The 19,166-nt window shown below is 36.8% G+C and overlaps 1 protein-coding gene across 4 annotated transcripts in view; it reads left to right on the forward strand.

The window, feature by feature from the left end:
• The window catches only part of SH3TC1 (SH3 domain and tetratricopeptide repeats 1), a 29,518-nt gene extending 10,990 nt beyond the window's left edge, over positions 1-18,528 (forward strand). The window contains exons 5-18 of one of the 4 annotated variants that reach the window (XM_042052892.1): positions 2,583-2,688; positions 2,895-3,038; positions 3,714-3,888; positions 4,677-4,750; positions 5,601-5,796; positions 6,814-6,941; positions 9,085-9,126; positions 10,697-12,382; positions 12,746-12,926; positions 14,900-15,068; positions 16,065-16,187; positions 16,483-16,633; positions 17,530-17,726; positions 17,944-18,528. In XM_042052892.1, the coding sequence (XP_041908826.1) occupies positions 2,583-2,688; positions 2,895-3,038; positions 3,714-3,888; positions 4,677-4,750; positions 5,601-5,796; positions 6,814-6,941; positions 9,085-9,126; positions 10,697-12,382; positions 12,746-12,926; positions 14,900-15,068; positions 16,065-16,187; positions 16,483-16,633; positions 17,530-17,726; positions 17,944-18,174 (3,603 nt within the window). In that variant the 3' untranslated portion in view covers positions 18,175-18,528. Of the gene's footprint in view, positions 1-2,582; positions 2,689-2,894; positions 3,039-3,713; positions 3,893-4,676; positions 4,751-5,600; positions 5,797-6,813; positions 6,942-9,084; positions 9,127-10,696; positions 12,383-12,745; positions 12,927-14,899; positions 15,069-16,064; positions 16,188-16,482; positions 16,634-17,529; positions 17,727-17,943 lie in introns of those variants that run through there. The other 3 variants (XM_042052893.1, XM_042052895.1, XM_042052896.1) reach the window with 3 other exon arrangements.
• Positions 18,529-19,166: the final 638 nt, after the last annotated feature.

Raw genomic sequence — 19,166 nt, forward strand, 5'->3', positions numbered from 1 at the left:
GCTTTGAATAGAGGTTAGTCTTTTCCTCCCTCTTGGGGAAAAAAAAAAAAACAAACCAGAATTATATCATTTGACCTCTGGTGTCTCTTTTTTTTTTTGTCTGTGCCATGGGTTCCAGCCTCCTTCACTGGCAACCCAAAGTACTGAAATCTTAATTAGTTATGGCTTTGACTGCCTTGGACACGTATTTTTCTACACCATTGTCCTTTCATGTGTTGTGACCACCCCACCACCAGGCTGCTGACTTTATGGCTGTGCAAACAGTCTGTACTCCTCCTGCTCTGCTCTGGATTGTGCTTAGAGGGAAATGGGGGAAGGAAGATGGGATCAGGAGGCAAAGGAAAAGAGCAAACAAATAGACTAGATTTGTGGTCTTGTTAGAAACAGACTGGAAAAGACTTTGAAGGAAACAAGACTGATAATGATAAGTTTCCTTAGAATGTTGTTTTGATATTCAGCAGTGCATGAAGCCCCTGAGGCTGACATACTTTAGCATGTGTTGGCAATTTATTAATAGATTTCAGGCTCTCATTAATATATAATCTAGTGTAGAAAGGTGCATGCAGAAGATCAAAGCAGTGATGAGACGTGCCTGCTGAAGAAGCCTAGGTTGGACTTCTATATTTTTATATGTTCAGATGGTGTGAATTGAAAATATGGAAGTTAAACAGCATTAATTCAGAGATATTTTTAAATTGTGCTGTAACACTCATAAACAGTGGATCAGCTCCACTTACTCAGATTAGAGAAAAAGTTTGAGGGACAATTTTGTCCCTGCTGCCTTGAGTTAGAATCAGTTTCTTGATCAGTCCTTCTGTTGTTTCAAGCTGCATTTCAATTTTGATGTGATGGAAGCAAGGGCACAATGCTGGGAAACGATACAGTAGCATTATACCTGTTTGACACTGATCCTGCCATAACTATGCCCCTCCTGGTGGGAGAGATCTTTAAAGTCCTTGCCAGGAGTTCGAGAAACAAACGGGACTCTCAGCCTTCGCTGCTTCTAGATAGTTGTTTATTAAGTCTTATCAGAGAAAGAGTCTCTAGCATGATCCAGACATAGCACAAAGCAGAGAATGCAGGAGAAAGCCAAATTATCAAGATTTTACAGCCTTTTTAAAGGTAAATCAACCAATGGTTACCAAAAACGTATATTATTTTTACTTTTCTACCAATTATTTAGTAACACAGCCAGGAACTGTAGAATTCTTAGTCCAGTCATCCCAAACTACTTTTACTGCAGAATATGGAGTAGTAGTAGAAGAAGAAGAAGGTTTGGAGAGCAACAACAATCCTCCATTTTGATGTTTTTTGCTTTTATCTATTTACTACATTAACAAACCCAAAACCTCTAAATTTTTCACCCTGTGACAATCTTACATAGTAGTCTATCACCTAATTTACACCAGTGTAGTTTCTAGTTCTTCTCTAAGAGTAGGCAATTTTTTCCAAGGATGGAGGTCAAAAACAGTGTTGTTCAGGGGGGTAAAATTCTTCAAAATAGGCAGAGAAATATTCTCTGAACTCTGGGTTCCCACACCTGTTAGCTTTATATTTGATTTATTCTCTGAGATTGTAATTCAGGTACTTGTCTCATAAATTACCACAGTTCTTTGTATTTCCCTGAAAGGCAACAGCCAGCATCATTGGAGAGAGCCCTGTTTTTTAAGCTACAAACTGGAGTGCAACCAAGCTGTATATTACCCCTCTCTGTCTAGAATCCATCAAAATGTGGGGTTTTTTTCACTTATGTGCAGGTTTATGTAGTTGTTCCTTTTAGCATTTCTGGAATTACTTAAAATCCATCATTACAACTTAGTGTGATCATTGCTTATCTTTGCTAAAAGTGTAATTTAATGCTATTCTAGCAATGTAAACCAGTACAAATGAGGATAAAAAGATCTTACTGCATCTTTAAAAATAGAAAAGTAGCACGTCAGTATATTTTTTTAACCAAAAATGGTGAACTTGGAAATAACTTCAATATCTCTTCTGGATAGACTGACAATAGCAGGAAGCAGGTTCAAAGTTGCATTGCAGGAGCTGCATTTTTGTGTGTGTACAGAGCTCTGAGGGTAATCTACACCAGGAGGTTGTAGAACCAAAAATTTTACCGTGATTAAGTGAGAAATTTCAAGTAAAAAAAAAACCTCCCAAACTAGATCCTTTCCACTATTTAATATTAATGCCCACACGTCTGGCAAAGGCAGTTCCCAAGCTGTAAACCACTCTGTGTGGAGGATATTCTTAGGATATGCTGGCCTATATATATAATCTGACTATATGATTATACATATGGCTATACATAGACATTTCTGAACTAGACAAACCTTTAGTCTCACTCAGTGCGGTCTTTATTTCCTCTCTAAATTAACCTCACTGAAATTGCTGATACAGTTGCTAATAAAAAAGATTAAAACTTGGCTCCCTGTATGTTAAAGAACAGGTATCTCATACAGATAAAATCCTGGATTTTTTTAATCCTTCTTAATGCATAGTATTTTAGCCTAAGTGTTACCTAATCAGAAATTGTGCTTAAGTCTCGTATGATTGTAATTAAAGTATTGGTTTTTGATTTTTAGGAGCTTTCTGCCAGACTCTTATCTATTCACAGTGATCAAGATCTAATAGTGGTGACATTTAAAACTTTTGAAGAAATATGGAAGTTTCTAACCTACCACTCACTGGGTAAAGTTGTTTCACCATAAAACAGTTCAGTATGTTATTTTGTATTTAATTGCACACAATTTCTGGGAACTTGTTGAACCCCATTTTGTGATTTATACACTGTGCATTAAGTAATAATGGAGTAGTCTCTAACTCTCTGAAAGTTTATATTTTTGTGTAATACTGTAAAATTGCAAAGAAAACAAATTGGATTTTCTTTTCCCTAGGTTTTATAAACCATTGCATGGAGAATTTATTTCTAGATCACTCTTTCTGGCTATATTCCCAAGAGGAGGAAGACACAGACATTGAAGTCTGTATAAATGAAAAATCATTAAATTTGATGTATAGAAGTCTGCTAGTACAGGAAGGTAGGTAAGGCTGTACATGCTAAGGCTAAGTTCAGGGAAGCATCTTCTTTAAAACCTCCAAATCAGATATTAAGACCTATGCAAATACTTAAGTTGAAGTTTAAATTTACTCACTCCAAATGCACATTGTAAAGAGAAAAGAAGAAATACAGATTAGGTTCAGTGAGATCATGAAGGGATTGAAGAAATTCATGTGCAGCTGGTACATAAATGGATACCAAAAGGATTAAGGAGCGATGTACATTCCAACTTGCTTAATATTACTGCAGATGCTGGAGATGTGCAGGAGAAGGATTATAAATAGTGGCCAGGCTCATGTGCTTCTCCTAAACAGCATAACCTTCTTGTACTGCCAGAGACAGGATGACAGGATAGATGGATCATTTATTGCTGCAATAGGAGTATGCAGAATTGCAGCAGAGGGCTCTGTGTTCCATTTGAGACCTCATCTCTGCATTTTTTTTTACCAAAAGAGACACTAGACAGAAAAATATGACACTAGACAAAATAGACCTATTCATATATGAATATTTGACAATTGGCAAGAAAATTCTTGAAAAATATGGATTTTCAATTTCTAAATGAAAATTACTAATGCTCTTGAAGCCAGTTTAGAGCTTATATGACACTAAAACATTACATAAAATGACATCTGCTTAACTGCTTTTGTTTTAGGATCTTTTTTTGTTTTATGTCCTGACAATACGATAAGAAAGATGATGGTTACAGACAATGAAATAACTTTTTTTGAGACTGGGGCTTTTACTGAAGATGTAACAGGTGCATCTGTGGATAGTGACATGTCCATGCTGTCTAATGCTTCTCTGGAGCCATTGGAGCCTTTCCATCAGTAGGTACCTGACTTTACCTACCTATTTCTTATGCATCTGATTCATGTATGCACATGTTCTGCTTCGAGATGCCTCTACAGGGTAACCTGTTGTGGAACATCCATCTTAACTGACACTCATAAAAATATGCTCTAATTCCTTTCACACAACTGAAATTAATCCAGATGCCTGCAGAGCTTCATTTAGAGTTGGTTTGCCATCTTGTGAGTTACGTATTGTTTTTTCTTTCCGGAGTCTGACATAAAATCTATTAACATTTTTAGAGTAACACAAAGTAAAAGTTTTCAATTTTCAGGATGCTTGGAAATATGGGTAGTAACAGATGAGATGCTTATAAATGTTGATCATAGCAGGCTAGCTGTGTTTTTAGTGAACATTATTGACAGGACCCATCCACCTTCTCTATGCAGTTTCTCAAGTTCATGTCCAAGCTCACAACGAAAATTATATCAAAAGACTCACTTCAGGAATCACCAGAAAATCGTTAGTTCTTGGTGCTCTTAGTACTTAAAACTGGGATATTTTTTTTTTTCTGTTGACCTGTGGTAGGGACAAATAGCATGACTTTCTCAGTTCAGTTTGTTTTCCTGAAATAACACATCAGGAGAACTTTTACTAGTAATATTAATCAAAACATAACTGTGTCTGAGGTGTATGAGCAGTGCCGAAATTGAAAGCTAATTTGTGGGAGGGATTAATCAGTTTTCATATGCATTTTAAATATCATTGTTATTGTCACAACATTTAGTGAAGTGTTCTGTACACTAACTTCTTTTTCTGCTTTCAGATGGTTTCTCAAAGGGTATCCTAATCCTGTTGATTTTTCATTTAAAAATGAATCTAAATCCATCAGAAAAGTTGGTAAGAAACTCCATTAAGACATCAATGTTAGAATAACCCCAAACTTACTCCATGCTATTGCTAGAACAGACTCTAAAGGGTTCAATAACTTTTTTCCATTTTATTAGAATGGGAAAATAGCTTTCAAAATTAGTTTGCAGCAAAATTCGTGAGAGTATAAGTTTGTCTAAGGTTAAGCTCTAAAGAGTCAAACTCTAAAGTCTTGTCTTCCCCTTTTTCCTCCTAAATATTACACAAGGTAGTACAGAGTAATGGAGTTGAGGATGCCTCTGTAGTTGTGATGACAATCTTTCAAATAAGAAAATGCAACATGTGATTGTGGGACTTTCACATGTGTACTGCTTTATCTCATACTGCCAGAGAAATAAAACTTACACAGATGGTTTGATGTTAGAGAGCAAATATGGCTTATTTTCTTCTATGATGTCAGTTTTAATACTGTACTGACTGATATATAGCCATATTTATCCCATAGGGATTGTTTCAACTGGTTCAAAACTGGTTCAAGTGTTTTACTCTGGCCCAAGTTCAGAGCCCTTTTTAAGAGGGAAAGCAAGGACTTAAATCATTTCTTTTTGCTGCTCTGTGATGGAATTTGCTAGAATTGTGAAAACATTCTAGGCTTTGCTTTCTAGAGGCTGGGAAATGAGGATTTTAATGCTATTTACAATTCTAATCATCAAACCAATGATGTTTGGATGCTTTAAATCTTGTCACAGCAGATATTCAACTCACATGTTCCAGGAACGTCTTTTGCTAAATATATTCTGCTGAGTTGCTATTCTATTAAGTGTGTTTCTATTGTTAAATTACTTTATCTGCAAATATTATTTATCTCCTTATTACACAGCAATGGGATCCTGTCTCGCTGTGATGAATTATGAAAGTATTGTGTCGGAAGAGCTGAGTTTTCAGGAAGGGGACAAAATTGAGATCATTGGCTACTTCATTGAATGCATGGAATGGTTTCTTGGAAAACATGTGTTTACTGGCCAAGTGGGTTTTGTAAAGACAAGTCATGTTAAACTGGACCTATCTAGAAATAAGTGAGTGATATATATAGCTCATAAACAAAAAAGACTTAGTCTTTTAAGCTTTAAAATGATGAACATTAAAATCAGGGTGTGGGGGTTTTTTAATATGTTTTGGGATTTTTTGGGGGTTTGGGGGGTTTTTTTTGGTTTTTTTTGGGTTTTTTTTGTTTGTTTGTTTGTTTTTTTTGTTTGGGGATCTTGTTTGGTTGGTTTTTGGGGTTTTTTTGGGTTTTTGTTTTGGGGCTTTGTTGTTGTTTTAATGTGAATTGTCATAGCATGTATCAGTCAAAACTGCAAAGGATTCGGAATATGAAGTCTGCTTAAATGTTGCAAAATACTATTAGTCTGTAGCTGAGTTTCTTCCTGGACAAAGAGGTTTCTGGAGTTATTATATTGGTTTAATGTCTATGCTTTGTCTCACAAGATCCAAGCAGCTTTACCCTTGCAGAAGGCTCTCTCCCAAGAGATCTATGTTAAAGCATCCAAGTTCTGTTTTTTTCCTAGCACCCTCAGTTATACACCTTAACTTGCCTCTAATGGGACCTCTGCAAATATTTGCTAATAATGGAGACTGAAACCTCTAAAAAGGGTGTATTTCATCATGCATTGGCAACATGTAAATAGGCTGCTCTTATTAATATGCCTGAACTGTTTGCATGCTGAAAAAAGGAGTTCTTCAATGCTGCTTGCAGGTCCATTTAATATGTAACTTTAGGCTTAGATTAGAAAATCAATACCATAAAGTCCTTCAAGACTTGTACTTCTAATAAATACTCTTATAAAATGCTATACCATGACACTGACAGAAAACTTTCTCTGATATGGCATAAACTGTTAGCTGTAAGCATGTTTGCTATCAGTTTATATGCAAATTTTATAAATTGACTGAAACTAATTTTGAACACAACACAACCTATAATGTAAAGATTGTATTAGTTTCTCCAACAAGTTCATATTTGACTGATGCAGTGAGCTCCTTAAGCCAAATCTGCTTTCAGACATCTTCAAAGTTACTTCTTTCCTTGCTAGACAACAAGATCTGGATCTTCTTGAAGCAGAAGAGCTATCTTTTTTTTCAAAAGAAAAAAATCTGGAAGAAGTAGTACATTTTTTGAAACAAACCTCCATCACAGATGTTTGCTCTGTGTACAGAATAGGTAAGTATGACTTTTACTCCTTTTCACTGCACAAGATACATGTGTAGTCCTTATATCCCTGGTATAATATTTTTTCAATGAGATTCCATAATTTGCACCTATTTTGAAATACCTTGGTATTCAATTGGATCTTTGATATGGCATGTAAAAATCCTTTATATTATCTTCGTTATTTTTCTGCTGTTTCAAGACTTTTCCCAGAAAAGCATTTGCAAATCTTCTTTTGTCCTTTTTTTTTTTCTGAGTGAATTTAAACAGCAGGCTTTTAAAAACTCTTACTGAGCTGAACAGATCTGCAAGCTTTTACATGACTGAATTTTAAATTATAATTTCACATGGCTGCATTGTAAAAGGCAGTATGTTCACCCAAACACTGCAGGATTTTCGTCTTGGGAAAGTAGCGCAGCATAATAATTATTGACAGCTAATGCAAACACACACCTCTTCATGCTTGATTTAATTTTCAAAGGTATAGAAAAATAGCAAAATCTAGTCATATAAACATAATTTCTGATAGAGATGTTATTTCTCTGTGCTTTGCATAAGCAATTGGGCTAACTGGGGTTTCACCTTTATAGACTTACTGTAAGGCAGGGTAATGCAATAGTCTTGCTGAACTGAACAGAGGTAGCAACTTCTTACCCCACCACAGGCTGTTGATGATGCATATCCTTGTCAAATGTCTAAAAAAGTTTTATCTCCATTAGTGCCATCCTGAGAGCCAGGCCTGTAGGCTCCAGTTTGAGAGGAGCCAGTGTGTAGGTTTGAGTTGGGTGTGTTGGTTTAATTCTGCAAATCTTTGTGTATGTGTGAGCAATAACTAAGGCATGTCAGACCTGCCCTGGCAGTGTGCAAAATGCCTCCCCATCTCACCTCCTGCACTCAAATGAAAAGCCTGGGAACAAAAGCTCAAACCTCTAAGGTACTAAAGCAGTGTCATGGGCTTAATGGATGTACTGCTATTTTTGCTGTTGTGCATTTTTCACCACATCTCCTCCCTAATCTTTTTAAGTGCCACCTTCTTTTATGTCCTCCCCAGCTCATAGTACCATCTTTACCACTTTTCTCTTAAACAGCTCAATTGATCCACATAATTTATCCAGAGAAAGCATTTTCAATATTCACTTGATATTTTGTTGTATGATCTGAGTAAATGGATTTTCAATTCCTTCCTTCTACATTAATCTACTGAGAAGTATTTACTTATGAGCACTTCCCTGATTAGATATTCAGAGAATTAAGTTACAACTACTGTAAACATCTGTGGCTTTCATCCACCAAAGTCAGGAAAGCATTTATAAAAAGGAGATCCAGAAGTAAACAGTCAGTGAGAGGTCATTCTCAAAGGCTGGTACAGTAGCTTTCCATCAGCTTAAATAGAGCTTAAATAGGTCTGTGAGCCTCTGCTTTTGTATATATCCTTCATAACCTCAGTACCGCTTCTGTTGCATCAAGTGTATGAAAGATGGTGAAAATATTCCTGAAATGCAGCATGACAGCTGAAATACCTTGACAAATATCTGCTACACAATAGTAATTCTTAAATGCTCTACAGATGTGCAGTGTTTAAATGTAAAGCCAGATCTGTAGTTATAATGTCTACAGAATTAAGAGCAATCTTTTAAAATCAGACTGATATTTTTTCACCCACCTGCTATTGGAATGGCCACAAAAGTCTGACACTTATCTACACAAGCAACCCTAAATAATTTCCCTTCCCACCCCCTCCCCATTACCCTGGGAGTGACACTAAAAATATTAAGGGCTCCTTGTTATCTCATTTTATGAGCTGGTTGGAGAATGATCATCTTTGCTGCCCACTTGCATTTTAATGCAGCAGAAATGCTTCCCTCATGCAGGACAGGTTGGCTTTAATTCTGAATGTGATATGTTCCCCACCTTACTGAGCAGAGGTAGCTGCATGATGATAGCCATGTAGAAGCAGTGAATTGTGTCAGCAGGAGGGTAAGTCCCTGTTAGTTTTGGGTCAAACTTAGAATATTTCTTTTCTTCCAAATTTCTGGGACATCTCAAGTTCTTCTGACATAAAGAATTATCAACTAAATATAGCCTAATTTTAGGAGATTTAAAACTGAAAAATAACCAAGTCACTATAGCTAACATGATTTTTTATTTCCTACAGATGCATTAGAAGAACCTGAATTTCATAAAGCTCATGAATGTGGTAATACTTCATACACATACAATTTTTACATAAAATTAATGAGACTTCTGGTATTTTTTGGTGTATTTGCCAGCTATTCTCCTTCTAATGTCTCTTCAAATGCCAATTTTCTTTTCCCATTGTTTGCTTTCTGAGATTTTGCTTTAACCCTTTCTCACTAGGTTTTCAGTAGGACATTGTGGGTTTTCACTGGTATCAGATGCCTTTCTCAGAACTTACTATCCAACTGCAAATTTTAAGACTTTTACTGATGTGACACACGCATGCACCACCTCCCAGCCCCTCCACATTGTTAATCAAGGCAAAATACTGTTTATGGGGCACGTGGCAACTGCTGAGTTTGAATTCCTGCAGATTTTTTTGTGTCTGCTTGAAAACTTCGTCCCAGAAATAGATTTCCCAAAGGAAATATTTTGTTGAGGATGCAGAATTATTTCCCTTTGGCATTTTGTTGCTAAGCTGTCACTATCATTATTCATATTGTATTACATTTTCCTAAGCAACATTTTTTATATTTATGATTCTGCTGCAGTTTCAGAAATGAGATTCTAAGGGAATTGAGCTCTAAATCTGTAGCTTCAACAAGCTCCTGTTGATCTGCAGCTGGAAGTTTAAGAACTGACTGACTGTATACTCCATCCCTAATCCCCGTCCTATTAACTGGGCTGGGAAACAGTGGGAAGACTAAGAATTGATGGAGTATCTGTCTTTACTATACTCGAGAGGTATTCAACAATGTTGTCACTAGGAGAATTTAGATCAATGGCCACATCAGTTGCCACAAATTGGTAATTTTGTGAAAGATAATCTGTGCCAGCAGAGAATAAGGGCTGAGGATTGATAGAAGAAATCCTAATAAACAATACACAGGCCTGTCTGGCTGTACCTGGACAGAACAGAACCTTTGCAGACAGCCCCAAGCACCCATGTGAGACTTCACCAGCTCAAGTAGCACAGTCTTACTCCCTGCCCTGGCTAAGCTGCCTTAGCATGCTGTCAGGGCCCAGGCATACCCTTACTCTACTCGAATGGTTGAATTCCCACTTCTTTCACACCATAAGTCCAGCCAGCATCCATGTCCTGACTTTGGGCCCTTTATCCAGCCTCCACTTCAGACCTTGGGTCGTCCTTGATTTTCTTCTGCTTACTAGCTAGTCTGAATTGTATTTCTGTGGCAGGTCTCTTGCTCATGTACACATGGCGAGAACAGAAAACATACACTGAGTGTACTTTTTGAGTATACACAGACAAAATGCAGTTTGAATTAATCCTGGACTTCAGCCCTGGGCCTGGCTAGACAAGTGTACTCATCACTAACCTGCTTACATGTGGCAAGTTTACTCTCACTCCTCCAGTCTCCCACACTTCATCCTTCTTGATATCTTTTTACACCTTTGGCTTGTTTCCTACACATACTGTTAAGAAATCACAGTATGTTTACATAATGTTCTTGTAACTTCTTTTGTAACTTTTGTGATCTTCACTGACAAATGTTGTAGTTGGTCTATCAAAGATCTTTGTGTGCATTCATACAGGAAGTTGTGATCTGTAATTTATTTTTAAATTTCAGACATCCCATGCTCACCTTCTAGCACGGGATCCACTAGCAAGAATGGCAAGATAGAAGAATTGCTGAAGAACTTCAAGAATTTGGAGGCTTCTCAAGCTGAAGAGCCAACTGCTGAAGGGAAGGAATCTGCTGGGTCTTCAAAGACTGAAATATTTCTTCTATCTGAAGGGCCTTGTTTCCACGTATGTCAAGATGATGTTCAAGCATCTGACATCTTTGAGCCATTGTTACTCTTCTTAAATAGGAAAGAGTATGAGAGCAGCTTCCAAAGCCTGTATGATTTCTCTTATTCTTTTACCAATTGCATGTTTTATGGATTTTCAGAAGAAGAAGACCTGGTTAGTTTTTTAAGATTAGCAAGGGAAGCAGCAAAGAAAGCAGGCCTGTCCTGGGCACTAGCAAGGCTGTGCTTTCTCTTAGGCAGGCTCAGTGTTAAAAAGCTGAAGTTTTCCCAAGCTCGAGTGTATTTTGAGGAGGCATTGAGAGCAGTAGCTGGAGAGTTTAATGATTTGTGCTTTGTGATGGCTCTTTATACAAATCTAACAGTCATCTACTTGACCCAGAAGAACAAAGAGAAGTGTACTCATGTTTTTGACAAGGCTGCATCTCTTCTCATGGGAATTCCCAACTACATTTGCAGTGCTGACCTGGAGGCAGATATACTGAAGTATGCTCTGAAGAGGACAATTTTGAGCCAGAACAAACATGCAGAGGCAAGGGCATGCTTTCTACTGGCAAAACATTACAGTGCACGCAAACAACACCAAGAAGCACTGCCATTCTTGGAAAGATTTCAGCTGTTGCTCAATGACCTGGGCTTACAAAACACTTTATCCAACAACTGTTACTTCAAACTAGCAGAGTCCTACCACGAAAAGTGTTTGCCACACATCGTATTAAGCTGTATAAAAGTTACCTCTTGCCAGAGCACCAGTAACTTAATGGATTCCCTGAAAAGGATTGATTTAGTCATCAAAAATGCTCCCAGAGTAGATGGCCTGAGAAAACTCGGGCAAATACTCCCATCCCAAATTGCACCTTACCTCATACAAGCACTTTCTTCTGTGTTTACAAATGAGCAGGAAGGACTGTGCAGCACTCTCTATCTTAGCTTAGCAAAGCTCTACAGCCACCACAAACAGTATGGAAAAGCCATTGCTTACATGATGAAAGCACTGGGCTCTGCTTCTGCTAAGCCAGAGGAAACTATTAACTATTTGGTTTCGCTTGCTTGGCTGTACATTCTTTACAAGCAATATGATGTGGCTTTAGCCATTTTAAATGCTGTTGTAGGCTCTGCATGGAGCAATCCCCAGCAACTCGGCATCGCTTATAACATGCTGGCCATTGCTTTGAAAAGGACAAACAACACAAAAGAAGCTGCTGAGAGCTACTACAAAGCACTGCGTCTTTCAGAAGAGACTGAGATGACCCACAACCAAGCCATAGCCCTGGCTAATTTTGGGGCACTCTGCCTGCATGCAGCAGCCAGCAAGCTGGCAGAACATTATTTCATCAGGGCAGTTAAGCTATTCTCCAAGCTTCCAATTATGGACTGTGGTCAAGACTTTATCCAAGTCCTCCTTCAGCTGGGATATTATTATGTTGGTGGAACTGAAAAAGAGAAAGGAAGGTTCTATTATGAATGGGCTTTTTTAGTTGCCATGGAGATGAGTCATCTGGAGAGTAAGTATATCTTTTATAAGTTACAAAATGTACCCTGTTTGGGAATGTTGCTGATATAGGTATATTAGATCTGTATTTAGAAGCTGCATATCTTTGTTATTCTTCCTACCATGATTAAGACAGCTTTTGCAGGGAAGGTGACTCTGTTACTGTTTTCTTTTGGAAATGAAGTTTGAAGTAACCTCTAGCCTTTGTTAACTTAGGGTTGAACAAAATGGCAGTAGGATATTCTTTTTATGATTTCTATATTTTTCATTGTCTCTGCTGTAATTTGTGAAACAGTGAGAATGAATAATTTTAAAATTAATTAACTTTCATTTTAAAACAGAGATTCATGTTCGTATTTCCAATCTATTATCTTAGGCCAACTACAAGCAATTAAACTGCTGTGTCAGTTCTACACTACAGTTGTTCCCAATGAGACTCAATGTGTCATCTACAATGAATATCAACTATCTTTAGCTAGAAAGATGTCCAACAAAGTTCTGGAGGGACAAATTTTGGAAACCATTAGTCAGCTCTATTTGTCTTTAGGAACAGAGAGGTAAGACACGGTGAATGACTTTTATTTTCATTCTGATTTTAACTTTTCTATCTTGCAAAGGATCTCAATTTGTGCAAAAGCTGACTATGACTGATTTTTTTTTTGTTTTTCCCCTCTGCTTTGGTAACACGCTTTATCAGAGTTGAAGACTCCAGTGCTAATGGAGAATTTTCTTGTTTCTTTTTAAGTAACTGTAATCTCTCAAGGGAGACAAGATGTTCTGGAGGGATTAGCACCACTTCAAGAACCAATTTATTTTTAAAATCGATGTAAATACATTTTAAACCTATTATATGTTATACAGCTCTTGATGATTGCTACATCAGGTGATTCATTTGCAATGATTTGTCCAAGACTTTTTTTTTTAAGACACTAAAGGACATATTCCAAACAGTTCAGGCGTTAAATTGCCTCTATGTAAGTGTTGCTCTTCGAGGAAAGGCTTTTTTTTCCCAAACTTATGTAAGTACGAAGCCAATGTTCAAACCTGCATAGTGTTACTCTTCAGCAATTCCTATATTGCTCTTATTTTCCAAATAACAATTTTTTTGCTCCAATCTGTTGAAATAACATACTGCACAAGTTAAATTATAGTAACAAGTGCTGAGGAGACTAAGTTTTCTCTAAGAGTATTTGAAGTGTTTTTTAAGGCTGTTTTGTCTGATTTTTTTCTTGGTGTACTTCAAGCAGTTATTTAGATTCAGATATTTTCAAGCATGCCTCAGTAAGGATGCAAAAAATATTCTCAGTGGTGGAAAGAGAACAGATGCCTATTCTAGCATCTAGCACCCAGTGGCTGTAGTCTGAGTATCTAACATGCTTAGAAGGGCACCCAATTTATTTTGCTTTGTTACTGCTTTTTAATGATATAGTTGGTGACTGTCCTTTGGAGAGACTGAAGACCAAGAAATTGGTTAAGATTTCAAGCTGCCTGGAATTCGCAGAAAGATTTCAGTAGCTGGAGAAGCTGTATGCGTGCTTGTAGTACATGGAATTTTTATATCCCAAGAGCCTGGCTCCCAGATGTTGACTGTGTAATCTTAGCATGCTACCAGATAATAGCACAGTATCACAGTATTCTGTGATTTATTTTTTTTTCCCCCCCCTCAGATGAGATCTTGTAAACAACTAAAATCTCGATAGTTTGAAATACAAAGTGGGGTATTACTTTTAGATTTGTTTTGGCTCTCTTTGGAGGCCTAAGTAGCTGTTCTGAAGTTGCACTGTGTAAGGGTTCTCTGTGATGGTTACTTTATATTTTAATATATTTGTGTCTTGTGCTCAGTAGAAAATGCATTGGGTCAAGGTGATGGGAGTCCAGCATAAGATGGAGAAAGATTTAATGAGTCTGGGGTTTCTATGTCTGGTATAAAGCACCATAACATCAATAAATCTGATAATTTAAATGTTGCTAGAACTGATCATGACATGTCCCATGTGCCTACCACTCTGCCCTACCACTCTCCTCCCAGTTTCTCCTGCTTCTTTCAATAATTTCTGATTAGTCTGAATTGCACTTAACTCAGATGCATAGATTATAAAAAAAAATATTAGATGCAATTTCTTTCTGAAGTTTTTAGGAAAAATCCATAAATGGTAAAAGAGTTAAAGATGAGGAAAGACTTTTCTACTTCTCACAAGTTTGAGGTAGAGGAAGGACACATATAAACTATCTTGAAATAATATACAATATAACATGATAAATTGTATGGATAACATAACTACATATATATAATATGTTATATATATAACATATTTTTATAATATATAATAATATAATAGCTAACAATCTAACAAGAAACATAGATTAAAAAAAAGGAAAAAGACTGAGTTCTCTAGTTACCAGTGTAATATAGCTGAGAAATTATAATTGTGCACTAAATAGGGGAAACAGAATGTGTCTCATATTAACATAAGGCTTTTCTCACTGAAGAAAACCATTTGCAATTCTGAAGAAACCCCTTTGTGGTTAGCACTTTTCCCTGTTTCAGGGCCTACAGGTCAGCTCTGGAATATACCAAAAGAAGCCTTGGAATATTTATAGATCTCCAGAAAAAAGAGAAGGAGGCATATGCTTGGCTACGGGCAGGAAAGATATATTATGTTCTGAGGCAGAATGAGCTGGTGGATCTTTATATTCAGGTATGTTGTCAACCCTTCCAGGCATGCACATGGTGTCAGTGTTGTGCAGGTGGCATGGTAAGAGTAAGTAATTAGATACAAAAATTCCATAGACTTTGCCAGTTGATGTTCTGAACATATAGTGACATCACTGATGTAATGCTCAGCAGCTGATAGGAAAGTCTCAGCATTTTCCACTGATGCTCCATTTTAATCTGTTGCTTGACTCTGGAAGGATTTTGGGCAGTGACCTTTCTTACTGCCTGTTAATTCTGTATGTTTCTTCATCACCATTTACCAGCTCTAAAGCACCACAGGGTTGTCTTAGGGGTGTCTTTTCAGCTGTGAGAGCAGAGACACATATCTTGCACATCTCTGTGCTTAAGTAGAAAGAAGGATTTGTTTTAATTGAATGCAATTTGAAAACCAAGGAAGACAAAGCCAGAGCAAGATGCTTAACCTGGACTTATGTAAAAAACACATTTTCATGACTATTTTTTCTATCAATAACTGAGAATCCTGGTATTCTTGCTTTGCATGCTTTTTTTATTAAATCCTTTTTGCTAACAAGGCATGTACTTATCCATGAGAGTAGAATAGTAGACCTGCATTTATTTACAGAAATCAGTTCACAGGCTTTTAAATCTGCAGTTAGCAATATCCAACTTGCACTTTGAATGTATTTCTATGATATGTTTGATCTAATTCAAATTTAGTATGTGGCAGCTATCAAATACACTGTTGTTTTCAGGGTGTCATGTGCTGAAAAAGGTAGCAAGATACTATTGCCAGAAAAAGGGAAGCCTGGACTTTTTTCTTCTTCAGCTACTGCCACTGGCTTAAAGACAGGGTACCAAAAAAGAGCATGTTTGCATCAAATATAGCCTTTCTTGTCATTTTAATAGGAGAGATCTTTTTTTCAATTGCTAATATTTTCAATTGCTAATTCTTTTTTACCATGGAATAACCAAGATTCAATTTCTTTCTTTCCTTCCCCATTCCTTGTTTTCTTTTCAGGTTGCTCAGGATGCTGCTCTTTGCACTGGAAATCCAAATTTAGGAATGGAATTGTTTGAAGCTGCTGGAGACATATTTTTCAATGGTACTTGGGAAAAGGAGAAAGCAGTGACTTTCTACAGGGTTTGTGCAGTTTTTCTGCTGCATTGATAGTTATGTACCTCCTACCATAGCAGGTATTTTACAAATGCTGAACCAAAAGCTGAACCTCTCAGCAAACTGTCTATAACCTATTGCAGCTGCGTACTTGTCATGGTTTTAGTAGATATCACCTCTTTCAAATCCTCTTCTGGTTCCAAGAACCATTCTAAGCAAAGAGCAAAATGAAACCAGAAATTACTTGATTTGACATAAATGAGATCCTGTCAGCGCACATCTTGGGATTCAGCCATACCTAAGCTGATGCTGTGTATTTCAGGACAGGGCTCTCCCACTTGCTGTTCAGACTGGCAACGAAACCACTGAACTCAGATTATGCAATAAGTTGGTGGAATTGCTGATGAATCTGAAGATTTATGAGGAAAGTCTGGAATATGCAAGAGTAGCTCTCGTCCTCAGTGTAAATTTAGGTAAGAACAATTTCCATTATAGCTGAGTATGAGCAATACCTCTAAAAACACAGCAGAACTCTGAAGTTTTCTTCCATTGCATCTAGTCAGTTCTTGCCAGGATTTCATAGCACTACTATAATTACTGTTTTTTTCCTCTATTCAAGAATGAGCAATTTATTACTTCCTCTTCTAATTTAGGATCAAATGGAAAACCTTTGGTAGGGCATAGAATTAAACCTGGAATTTAATGTCCAAATTGAGTGTGCTTCTAACAGCTCAGATACAATACTCAGAATAATATTGTCCTAAGAGGCTTTTGAGTGTGCCAAATACTTTCAGATTTGCTCCTAGCATTGATAGTGAACCAACATAAGATGGAAAAATCAAAAATGATAGGTCTAGTTTCAAAATTACTATTCTTCAAGTTTGGGAGCTGTTCAACTGATTAGCAACCTTCCTAACCCTCTGTAAAAGCACGGATAGGTCATTTTGATCAGTCTGAAAATAATATTTTTGTCATAATGTTTCATGTAAAATACATATTGGGATGGACAAGGGAGTCTTTATTCCCATTAACTTTCTTTAATTTCTTTCATAATAATCTCTTTGTATTCTTTGTAAGTATGCAGTGTGTGTGTATATATATTTTATTATATATATATACATATACGCACATGAGAGATGAATGTAGTTGTTTCTTAAAATCCCAGACACTTTCAAATCCTACAGCAGGAAATTCAGAAATTCCATAGGATTTTTCTTGCAGGGCAGGTTTTGACCATGTATCTCTTAAGCAAAACTGATTTTATTCAATAAAAGCTCAGCAAATTCAATATAGAAATTTTTTTAAAGTAGCATAGATTTGAGTACTTTGTCTCTTTGTTTTTATCCTGACTCATATGTTATCTCATTAGGAAATCAGCTAAATGAAAGAATAGCTTACCATCGTCTGGCAACCATCCATCACCATTTGGGTCACTGTGAACTAGCTGAACACTTCTATTTAAAGGCCTTGTCCCTCTGCTCCTCTCCTCTGGAGTTTGAGGAGGAAACACTCTATTATGTCAAGGTGTACTCAATCTTAGGAGATATTATATTCTATGACCTTAAGGTAAGAAATGTTAACAACTTCTGTAGCAAAATTTTATATCAATTAATATTTCATAGAATCAGATTTTGCCATGTTCTGGTTCTGTGTGTTTGGAATGTAAACAGTAAAGTGGGCAAACTGAAGCTCAGAATCTGTATCATTCTTGTTAGATACTTACAAACCTGAGCTCTGCTGTCCTCTTGCACTGGCTGTACTAGATTTGAGCCTCTTATTTCAGGACCCCTTTGATGCAGCTGGCTATTACCACTTGGCACTTGCTGCTGCCATGGACCTGGGCAATAAAAAAGCTCAGCTGAAGATTTACACCAGGCTTGCTGTGATCTACCATAACTTCCTCGTGGATCGGGAAATGTCTCTCTTCTGTTACCAAAAGGCAAGAACCTTTGCAACAGAGCTGAATGTTAGGAGAATAAATTTAGCTCCTGATCAGTGTTACAAGAGTTCATAACCATTTTTGGAAAAGGCAGACTAACTACTCCAGAAGTACCTGAGGAAATACTGCACTGGCTTTGTAGGAGGATGCAGACGTCATTCAATGACTCATTATCCGTGTGCTGTAAGCTGGAGCTCATCATCCCAGACTAAATTACCAGTTTATATGACAGTGAACTACATTTCATTGTCTTTAAGATACATAATCTTGTACTTGTTGTTTAAGGATCAGTCTGTAAATCAAAACTCAACAGTCTCCTTTTTTTACATTTTTCTTTGCTGTGTCTTTCTGCCTTGCTGGATATTGGAAAATGATTAATGCATAGATGTAATGAAAAATATCTAATAAAGTATTACAGAAGAAAACCCATTCAACATGAATTGTGGCTTCCTTTGCCTGACCTAGCTTTATTACTTTTTTTGACATCAAGTAAATGCATCTGCACAAGCATGTTAGGTAGGGTTGAGAAATGGTTTTACCCAGTTCCCCAGACATTGCCCCTTTTTTCTGTCAAATGCACCTACTGCAGTACTTATGGGGACCATTTAAGCTTTATCTTATAATTCAAGAAAACTCACATACATATTGTAATAATAACTAACTGATTTTTAGAACTGTAAAACTGAAGCTGTCAGAATGTGAGTAGCAGTTTTGTGGATTTTGGTGGTCATGTGAAGGCCCTCCTTCCCTGTTTTTGAAGACAATTTGTTTAACTGCCCTTTCCAGAACTGTCAGTATTGTCTGCAATGACTTATTACAGTGTTTCCTACTTGTTACATAGAGATAAATATTTTTCAGAAAAATGTATTATTTCACTTTAGTTACAAAAAAATCCAGATTGTTTATTTTGATAATTCTGAATCTTTGTGACTCAAAACATCATACCAAAGCTATGATAGAAATTACATATTAGATCATTCTCAGATTCACTTTAAGATTATGCCTTTTCATTCTCTTAAGAACTCTCTACAGAAGGTGCTGGTTTATTTTATTTTTAAGGGATATTG

This window comes from Corvus kubaryi, unplaced genomic scaffold (assembly GCF_017639235.1).
Source record: "Corvus kubaryi isolate FWS band 111438036 unplaced genomic scaffold, C.kubaryi_AGA036_p1.0 split1-131, whole genome shotgun sequence".
Taxonomy (NCBI): Eukaryota; Metazoa; Chordata; class Aves; order Passeriformes; family Corvidae; genus Corvus; species Corvus kubaryi.